Here is an 11,004-nt window from a genome sequence, read left to right as displayed (position 1 = left end):
TGCAAAATTCGTGTAGGGGGTTGATTGGGTAGGGAGGGTGTGAATACTTACAGAAATGTGACTCTGTCTGCGGCAACAAGTGTTTTTTTATGCAATGTTTGTAGTTTACTGTTACACGCCAGTATATGTATTGTTGATTTCTAATGGATTAATAAATTACCGATTTTTTATTATTTTCTCCTTTTAATGACGTCTCTGATTTGTGGTCTACTTTTAATTTTAATTGGGTAAATCACCAAACGAAAATATGTTCTAGAAATAAACACGCCGAACACGAACCAACTTAAAAAATAATTAAATCGATTTTAGATTGGAATCGATTTTAAATAGAAAAATGACTCCAATATCGAAAATCGATCATGAACATGACTTTGGATTTCATACATGGGCCGCTCACATTGTAATCCATTGTGTGTTTATGATTAAGCGGTGGCAACCCTACATTGTAGCCGAAGACCATTAAGCATCGTTCAGATTATAAGTTTATCCGGACAGAATGTCTATTGCGCCTTGCAGATTGTAATGCGACTTATGCGCTTTACAGACTATCAGTTATTCCGGACGGAATGTCGGTGTTTGTAAAGAATCTTACAATGTGTCGGATCGATACGACTTGTCGGCGATGACTAAATAATCGGTAAATGTGTTATCGATCCCATAAACATGCAGCAGTATCGATTATGCCTTCGGAATTAACTTATAATGTGCACAATATATGGGATATGTTCGACACGAGCACTGTCGTCAGGAATAACTGATAGTCTGTAAAGCGCATTACAGGCTATAAGTTTTTCCGGACGGAATGTCTGTGTTTGCAAAGAATCTTTCAGTGTGTCCAATACGACAATTCGTTGATGACTAAATAATCCGTAAATGTGTTATCGATCACATAAATATGCAGCAGTATCGATTATGCCTTCGGACTTAACTTATAATGTGGCCAATATATGGGTGTGTTCGACACGACCACTCTCGGCCGGATAAACGGATAGAGTTCGACCGACATGCAGAAACCGGCTGTTATAGTCTGCAAGGCGCATTATAAAATCAATTTGAAGTTATCCGAATCGTAATGAGAGTAGTTGTACAACCAATCTCACAATCCTTACATTTCATTCACTTTTTCCGACCAAGTTGATACTAACGGATTTTAGGTGGAAAGTTAAACATTTCGACAAAAAATACAACAATTATTAGTAATTTTTTCTGATTTATTATCGATATTTTTGATTAATTGGAGGCTAATTTTGAGTCAACATATTCGGCGGCAGCTTCGACTGGCAAAAACTTGACTCGACATTCTCTGCTAGCGATTTTAAGGTTGAGTTACATCCCTGCCAACTTTTTTGAATTTGACGGCGCTTCTGAGAATCCCCACCACGTCGAAAACAATCGTATACGACATCCAAAACTCGTCGGAAAACAATCAGAAAAAGTGCATTTTAAGATAGTTGTAAAAGAATCATTGTGGCCAAGTAAAACATGATTTTTAGACATTTATTAATTTGATTAAACATTTATAAATTCTTATAAATATAACATTTATACCACTATCACAACACATTTAACATATTTTTTCATTAATAATAGAATGATGTTGACTTATGCGCTTTACAAACTATCAGTTATTCCGGACGACAGTGCTCGTGTCGAACATATCCCATATATTGTGCACATTATAAGTTAAGTCCGAAGGCATACTCGATACTGCTTCATGTTTATGGGTTCGATAACATATTTACAGATTATTTAGTCATCGCCGACAAGTCGTATCGATCCGACACACTGTAAGATTCTTTACAAACACCGACATTCCGTCCGGAATAACTGACAGTGTGTAAAGCGCATTACAACCCTGCCATCATTTTTTTAATTTGGGGGCGCTTCTGAGAATCCCCACTACGTCGAAAACAGTCGTATACGATATCCAAAACTCGTCGGAAAAGCGCCGTCACTATTGAAAAGTTGTACCACGCCAAGTTACTACAAAAAAGTATCGCATGAGTGCAATTATTAAGTGCCTTTTTTTAATAAATTTAGAACGACGCCAATAAGAGCCCCTTCAAACAATCAGAAAAAGTGAATTTTAAGATAGTTGTAAAAGAATCATTGTGGTCAAGTAAAACATGATTTTTTAGACGTTTATTAATTTGTTTAAACATTTATAAATTCTTATAAATATAACATTTATACCACAATCACAACACTTTTAATATATTTTTTATTAATAATAGAATGATGTTGATTTACAAGTTGCAAGTTACATGTTGCAGCGTCTATCAGCCAGTGTTTTATTCTCGATGGAGGCAGCGTGTCTGTAAACCATCTGAAAAACAATCACTTTATTCCATTTGGAATAATTTTACAATTTTAAGCAAAATAACTATGTTTTTAGCACTCCATTAGCGATTTTATTTAAATAAATTATAAGAAGCTAGTTGCGCTTGATGTTTCACAAAATATAAAATGGCTCTTATATCAATAGTAGGGCTGTTTTCTTTTTGCACTGCATGCAACATTTGTATGGGCTATCCAGAACATCGTTGCACTGGTGTTCTATCCAGAACATCTCATCAGTGCAAGTCGCGCCGATATTGCCAGATTGTATTTGGATAAAGTGACGCTTCTTCGATTCACAATAGCAATTTATTGTGACTATTTTATCGAAAAACATGAAATTCAAAGTGATACAGTGTCATAAATAATCGCAGCAGTAAATATTTATTACTACCCTGCCAACATTTTTTGAATTTGGGGACTCTTTTGAGAATCCCCACTACGTCGAAAACAATCATATACGACATCAAACACTCGTCGGAAAAGCGCCGTCACTATTGAGAAGTTGTACCACGCCAAGTTACTACAAAAATGTTTCGCATGGGTGCAATTATTAGGTGCCTTTATAGATCAATTTAGAACGAAGCCAATAAGGGACCCTCCAAACAATCAGAAAAAGTGCATTTTAAGATAGTTGTAAAAGAATCATTGTGGTCGAGTAAAACACGTTTGTTTAGATATTTATTAATTTGATTAAACATTTACAAATTCTTAAAAATATAACATTTATACCACTATCACATTAGATTTAACATAATTTTTGGCATTAATGATGATGTTGAGTTACAAGTAGCGAGTTACATGTTGCTGCGTCTATCAACCAGTGTTTTTATTCCATGGAGGCAGCGTGTCTGTAAAATATCTGAAAAACAATCACTTTATTCCATTTGGAAAATCACCAAATTGTTCACCAATATACCTTTCACAATTTTAAGCGTATAATCTATGTTTTCAGAACTTTATTTTCGTTTTTATTTAATTAAAATATAACAAGCTGGTTGCGCTTGGCGTTTCACAAAAAAAAAATGGCTTTTTTAACAGTAGGGATGGCAAATTACTTGCATGTACTTTTTGATGTACCTTTTCATGATGGTTGAAGTGACATTTACGAGTCTGTGGTAACGATGAGGTTGAAATGGAACTTTGAAATGCTGGCAGGGATAATTGAAGCATTTGATACATTAAAAATGCATGATTTCACTTATATTCTGTGATTGATTTTAAACAGCTGATGACAGTGTTGCATATTTTTGGAGATGTCCTGGATAAACGAGTACTCTGTTTTCTTTTAGTCCTTAACGGCTTAGCATATTCAGTGCTAAAAGAAAACAGCCCTAGTGATGCAAAATACTTTCATATACATTTCATACTTTTTCATACGCTTCCCCTATCACAGTTGGCGATTGTTGCTGTGTCACTTACGAGTCAGTGGTAGCAATGTCGATTAAATGGAACTTTGAAATGCTGACAGGGATATGCTATGTTCCCACCGACTCGTTTTCCTCATTCGTTTTTCCAAAACATTTCACCGTTCACACTGGGTTGAGATGTTTTAGTTTGACATAACTGATAACCTGTAAAGCGCATAAAGCGCCGTCGGTGTTTGTAAAGAATCTTACAGTATGTCGGATCGTTACGACTTGTCGGTGATGACTACATAATCGGTAAATATGTTATCGGTCGTCCGGAATAACTGATAATCTGTAAAGCGCATAAAGCGCATTATTCTCTGATGACGATCGTCAATTGGACGATATATCTTACAGTGTGATTTGCTATTAAGTACTTTCCTATGGCACACGGCAACACTATTTTCCGAATATTTTGCAAACAGCTGTTAAAATACCTTTACACTTCCCGGAATTCATAAAAAAAAAAAACAAAACAAAACCTTATTCCAAATAAATAATTGTTACGAAATATTTGAGTTTTATACCTATAATCCGATGTAAGATTTAGATATTAATAAAATTAATAGATTCCACGACACAAAAAGTAAATATGTTGGCCTATATAAAACGAAAGTTGTCAGAATCTGAATCGACAGTCAATAGTTCTGAGAGGTACGTGTTTATCAAGTATTTAAGTTCATTATTACAAGAGCTTTTCGATAGATCGAAGTTTTATAGCGGAATTGATGTTTTCTTTTTGTCATACTTGGTTTTGTCCTTTCAGCGCTTTGGTTAGTAAAACATCACAAATGTCTTTGGGCGAGGATTCGGGTGTTGATGTTGGTGAGGATGCCTTAAAGGAATTGGGATACAAAAATGCTACAGATTTACAAGAAACAGTTTATGGTAAGAGAAGAGGTATTCCCTGTCCGAAAAAGAAAGCCAATATTTTTTTTTCTAATTTTTCCAGATTGCCTAAGGACAATAAGAGATCCGGAAAAACCTGCAACATTGGAAGATTTGAATGTTATCTATGAAGAAGGAATTTTCGTTATGCCACCAACAAAATCAAATGTTTCAGTTGTATGTTTGAGAATTTATACAATTTCCTCTATGATTTATTAAGCTTTAATTATCTATAGGTTCGCATCGAGTTCAATCCTACGGTTCCACATTGTTCATTGGCTACTCTCATAGGATTGTGTATACGTGTCAAAGTTGAAAGAAGTTTAGCTCATAATATCAAACTGGATATATTCATTAAAAAAGGCACCCACAACACTGAAGAAGAAAGTAAGTAGAGATATAGTTTTGGCTAAATTACGGAATGAGTTGTATTAGTTTGGAGGATTTTTTTTTTGTAAATATTCATATATGTAGTACAAAATCTTTTTTTCTCACAAATCTTCCATCCGCTTAACAATTCCATTTAATCATCTGATTAGAAGTCGACTATTCAAAAAGAAAAAGAAAATTTCACATTTTCTTTTCCCAATCTAAATACAATAAGCAATAAATTGTTTTTCTCACATACCTTCCATCCGGAAAACAATTTAATTTGATCATAACAGAATTGTAGACAATTTAGATTTTACTTTTAAAAAATCCAAAAGCTGTATTTTTCGAATATTAAAAAAGTAGAAATACTCAGAAATATATGGGAATGATCCTAGAGGTCTAGTTTTTAAAGGTGGGCTATCCTGATTATTGTACTTTTGGTTGGATTCTGTGATAAGTTTATATTTTTTCAACACTGCGATCTTATTTTTTACGAGCTCGTTTCTAAAACTTTTATTCAAATAACAAAGAAACCGAATTTTTAAAATTCCAATGCAATGACTAGGGTTTTTAACAAAAAGTCATGCCGTGTTCCCCTATTTCATACAAAAGCTTTCTTTCGTGTTTCAAGCCAAAGGTCAGTTTTTGAATTAGGAATAGTCGATTACGACTTCGAGTTTGTGTCGACAAATTTTCTTAAAGTTTCTGTTAGATTGACAATTAGTTATTTTCATTCAATTATATATAAATTGGGTCTATGACTAATTGCTGTTTTATTGGTTTTGTTACATTAAAAAATTTATTTATTTATTTTAAATATTAACAATTTTAATTAATTAGTATTTTATTTATTCTCTTCATATTTGAATATTCTTTATATTTGCAGTTAATAAACAAATTAACGACAAGGAGCGAATAGCAGCAGCGATGGAAAATCCCAATCTAAGAGAATTGGTAGAAAATTGTATCAAAGATGAAGACTAATAATATTGTGAGTTTTTGTAGGCGACCTTTTGGAATGAAATTGTATATAATTTAAACCTACAAATGACTACAACCAAGTAAACTTAAACATGTTGGGAATAAAATTATCTGTTTTTGTTTCCATTTATACGAACATTTATTTACATATATTATAATGTTATGATTTGGTTTTTAAAAAATTAATCATATATTGCTGATTGAATAGTAAACCATTTGGAAAGGAACGTGTGCACATATTCGTTCATACATATTCCCAAAAATCAATATGGCAGCCATATCTAATTGGCTGGGGGTGCTTTACAATTGTGAAGTAACTTATCATCTTATCTTTTATTGTATTTAGAATAGATAGTTTGTATTTGTAAAATGGTGATAACAAAATAAATACTGCAATGTTTTCTTATTGTTTATTGTTATTAATATTGGGGACCTTCTCATATATCGAAATACATTGCTGATGGAAGAATTTGAATAAGTGAATAGCATAAGTGAGAACTATAATGGGGGTATCAAATCGCATCTCATTCCTCGTCGTGGTCAAATTGTTCTATATACTGATGTTCCAATAACCGTATTCTACTGAATAGGCCTGTGTATCTTTTTTTTGTTGGCAAGTCATTGGCTAGATACATGTATTTGGCAAGCCTCGAAGAAATGTACCTTTCAAAAGACGGCGAATATCTGCTAAATGTATCACGATTTTTCCAATTTTTATTTTTTTTTATTTTTGCAAGTTAATTATTTATCAAACAACCCCCAAAAATGTGGATACTAAATATTGACTAATTTTTCTATAACAAAAAAAATAAATAAATATCAAAAATTATAAGAAATTCCAGTTTGTTTACTACAAACATGAAAATCCAACAACAATTGCTGTAAATGCGTTCTATTGCTGTAGCTTTTTATCATTCCCCTTATAAATCCTTGTTATTTCCCTTCAGTATTTTAAAGATTCATTTTAGTTTAGTAAAAGTTCATTTGGTTTTCGTTTGTGTGTTGCAGCTATGACAAGCAAAAGTAAATAAAAAAATTCAGATAGAAATTGCCTTTACTTTCCGCAAGCAAGTGTATATTTATTGAAGAAGAAACTGAAAAACCAACCAAAAGTTGAACCCACAAAAAAACTGTGGAGATAACTCTGCAAGGATATCAGCCAAAGAATGAAGTAATGAAAGCTTTTAACATAATTAAAGTATAATGCACTTGCACATCGTAATGAAAGAGGAAAAAAGCTGCAGCCACAACAAAATGGATAAAGTAGCACAGTGATACATATGCGTCTATTAGGGTGGGTAAACTTTTTTTGGATTCAATAACGAAACTAATTCGGGACAATAAAGGACAATTAATAGTTTGACTGAAAAATTAACTGATACATTTCAATAATTGTTAACCAAATCCTATTAAATATATGCACCGATATATATATGTATATGACATATATTCTTTTTATGTTTATAAGTCGATAAGGTTTATGAGTCGATATACCAAATGAAACCATTGGCAATTTAATCGCTAATCCAATTGAATTTATCCCAAATTTTTCGATCCACCTTAAGGTATACGTATACACACAAATCTCTAAAGCATTGAGAGTTTCTACAAAGATGAATGCCGATACCAAACCCGAGATAACTTTTTATTTGTCCCCACTGGTCATTCATTTCTTGTAGTTGTTTGCGAAAATTAAATAGGAATGGAATTCTTTGCCGCATTTCCCAAGGTAAACTGAAGTAAAGTCTTTCGACATGACTAAAATGAAAGGTTTAAAATATACAAGAATAAAATGTATTTCGACAAATTTTAATTTTAGTTTATATGATACATTCGATACAACATTTTCTATAGAAATAAAATTTTGATAAAATTTCCTATAGCACAGAAATTGTGACAAAATTTTCTTTAGAAATAAAACAAACAAAATTTTCTAAAGAAATAAAATTTTGACAAAATTTTCCAAAGAAATAAAATTTCGAGAAAATTTTCTATAGAAATAAAATTTTGACAAAATGTTCTATAGAAATAAAATTTTGACAAAATGGTCTATAGAAATAAAATTTTGGCAAAATTTGCTACAGAAATAATATTTTGACAAAATTTTTTATATAAATAAAATATCGACCAATTTTCTTCTAGAACTACAATTTTGACAAAATGTTCTATAGAAATAACATTTTGGCAAAATTTGCTACAGAAATAAAATTTCGTTAAAATTTGTTAAAGAAATAAAATTTCGACAAAATTTTGTATAGAAATAATATTTTGACAAAATTTTCTAAACAAATAAAATTTTGACAAAATTTTCTAATGAAATAAAATTTTGAGAAAATTTTCTATAAAAATAAAATTTCGACAAAATTTTTTAATGAAATAAAATTTCGAGAAAATTTTCTATAAAAATAAAATTTCGACAAAATTTTGTATAAAAATAAAATTTCGACAAATTTTTCTATAGGAATAAAATTTTGACAATATTTTCTTTAGAAATAATATTTTGACAAAATTTGTTATATAAATAAAATATCGACCAATTTTTTTCTAGAAATAAAATTTTGACAAAATGTTATATAGAAATAAAATTTTGTTAAAATTTGCTAAATAAATAAAATTTCGACAAAATTGTTTATAGAAATAAATTGTCGACACATTTTTTTATAGAAACAACATTTCTAAAGAAATAAAATTTTGACAAAATTTTCTAAAGAAATAAAATTTTGACAAAATTTTCTGTAGGAATAAAATTTTGACAATATTTTCTTTAGAAATAATATTTTGACAAAATTTTTTATATAAATAAAATATCGACCAAATTTTTTCTAGAAATAAAATTTTGACAAAATGTTGTATAGAAATAAAATTTTGACAAAATTTTCTATAGAAATAAAAGTTTGGCAAAATTTGCTACAAAAATAAAATTTTGTTTAAATTTGCTAAAGAAATAAAATTTCGATTAAATTTTTTATAGAAATAAATTGTCGACACATTTTTTTTATAGAAATAATATTTTGACAAAATTTTCTAAAGAAATAAAATTTTGAGAAAATTTTCTATAGAAATAAAATTTCGAGAAAATTTTCTATAGAAATAAAATTTCGACAAAATTTTCTGTAGGAATAAAATTTTGACAATATTTTCTTTAGAAATAATATTTTGACAAAATTTTTTATATAAATAAAATATCGACCAAATTTTTTCTAGAAATAAAATTTTGACAAAATGTTCTATAGAAATAAAATTTTGACAAAATTTTCTATAGAAATAAAAGTTTGGCAAAATTTGCTACAAAAATAAATTTTTGTTTAAATTTGCTAAAGAAATAAAATTTCGACTAAATTTTTTTATAGAAATAAATTGTCGACACATTTTTTTTATAGAAATGATATTTTGACAAAATTTTCTAAAGAAATAAAATTTTGACAACATTTTCTAAAGAAATAAAATTTCGAGAAAATTTTCTATAGAAATAAAAATTCGACAAAATTTTCTGTAGGAATAAAATTTTGACAATATTTTCTTTAGAAATAATATTTTGACAAATTTTTTTATATAAATAAAATATCGACCAATTTTTTTCTAGAAATAAAATTTTGACAAAATGTTCTATATAAATAAGATTTTGACAAATTTTTCTATAGAAATAAAATTTTGGCAAACAGAAATAAAATTTCGTTAAAATTTGCTAAAGAAATAAAATTTCGACAAATTTTTTTTGTAGAAATAAATTGTCGACACATTTTTTTAAAGAAATAATATTTTGACAAAATTTTCTATAGAAATAAAATGTTGACAACATTTTCTAAAGAAATAAAATTTTGACAAAATTTTCTAATGAAATAAAATTTCGAGAAAATTTTCTATAAAAACATTTTTTTAAAAAAATAATATTTTGACAACATTTTCTAAAGAAATAAAATTTTGACAAAATTTTCTAATGAAATAAAATTTCGAGAAAATTTTCTATAAAAATAAAATTTTGACAAAATTTTCTGTAGGAATAAAATTTTGACAATATTTTCTTTAGAAATAATATTTTGACAAAATTTTTTATATAAATAAAATATCGACCAAATTTTTTCTAGAAATAAAATTTTGACAAAATGTTGTATAGAAATAAAATTTTGACAAAATTTTCTATAGAAATAAAAGTTTGGCAAAATTTGCTACAAAAATAAAATTTTGTTTAAATTTGCTAAAGAAATAAAATTTCGATTAAATTTTTTATAGAAATAAATTGTCGACACATTTTTTTTATAGAAATAATATTTTGACAAAATTTTCTAAAGAAATAAAATTTTGAGAAAATTTTCTATAGAAATAAAATTTCGAGAAAATTTTCTATAGAAATAAAATTTCGACAAAATTTTCTGTAGGAATAAAATTTTGACAATATTTTCTTTAGAAATAATATTTTGACAAAATTTTTTATATAAATAAAATATCGACCAAATTTTTTCTAGAAATAAAATTTTGACAAAATGTTCTATAGAAATAAAATTTTGACAAAATTTTCTATAGAAATAAAAGTTTGGCAAAATTTGCTACAAAAATAAAATTTTGTTTAAATTTGCTAAAGAAATAAAATTTCGACTAAATTTTTTTATAGAAATAAATTGTCGACACATTTTTTTTATAGAAATGATATTTTGACAAAATTTTCTAAAGAAATAAAATTTTGACAACATTTTCTAAAGAAATAAAATTTCGAGAAAATTTTCTATAGAAATAAAAATTCGACAAAATTTTCTGTAGGAATAAAATTTTGACAATATTTTCTTTAGAAATAATATTTTGACAAATTTTTTTATATAAATAAAATATCGACCAATTTTTTTCTAGAAATAAAATTTTGACAAAATGTTCTATATAAATAAGATTTTGACAAATTTTTCTATAGAAATAAAATTTTGGCAAACAGAAATAAAATTTCGTTAAAATTTGCTAAAGAAATAAAATTTCGACAAATTTTTTTTTGTAGAAATAAATTGTCGACACATTTTTTTAAAGAAATAAT

The 11,004-nt window shown here is 28.1% G+C and overlaps 1 protein-coding gene and 1 long non-coding RNA gene across 2 annotated transcripts; one reads left to right on the top strand and one right to left on the bottom strand.

The window, feature by feature from the left end:
* Positions 1-2,985: 2,985 nt before the first annotated feature.
* On the bottom strand, positions 2,986-4,160 carry LOC142240329 (uncharacterized). The gene is made up of 2 exons (XR_012723235.1): positions 3,257-4,160; positions 2,986-3,199 (listed from the first exon to the last, which is right to left on the bottom strand). It is a non-coding gene; the product is annotated as an uncharacterized LOC142240329 (long non-coding RNA).
* Positions 4,161-4,195: 35 nt separating this feature from the next.
* On the top strand, positions 4,196-6,393 carry galla-1 (cytosolic iron-sulfur assembly component galla-1). Its single transcript, XM_075312035.1, has 5 exons — positions 4,196-4,400; positions 4,513-4,634; positions 4,699-4,811; positions 4,871-5,021; positions 5,893-6,393. The coding sequence occupies exons 1-5, from the start codon at positions 4,339-4,341 to the stop codon at positions 5,988-5,990; spliced, it is 546 nt and encodes a 181-aa protein (XP_075168150.1). The 5' UTR covers positions 4,196-4,338; the 3' UTR covers positions 5,991-6,393.
* Positions 6,394-11,004: the final 4,611 nt, after the last annotated feature.

The sequence above is a fragment of the Haematobia irritans genome, chromosome 5, assembly GCF_050003625.1.
Source record: "Haematobia irritans isolate KBUSLIRL chromosome 5, ASM5000362v1, whole genome shotgun sequence".
In the NCBI taxonomy this organism is placed as follows: Eukaryota; Metazoa; Arthropoda; class Insecta; order Diptera; family Muscidae; genus Haematobia; species Haematobia irritans.
Note: the sequence above shows the minus strand (reverse complement) of the source record. Positions and strands in the feature narration are given on the sequence as shown.

Coding starts and splice junctions, on each gene's coding strand:
- galla-1 (XM_075312035.1), top strand. CDS start 4,339: ATGTTGGCCTATATAAAACGAAAGTTGTCAGAATCTGAATCGACAGTC. Junction 4,635..4,698: donor TTTACAAGAAACAGTTTATG/GTAAGAGAAGAG, acceptor TAATTTTTCCAG/ATTGCCTAAGGACAATAAGA. Junction 5,022..5,892: donor CCACAACACTGAAGAAGAAA/GTAAGTAGAGAT, acceptor TTATATTTGCAG/TTAATAAACAAATTAACGAC.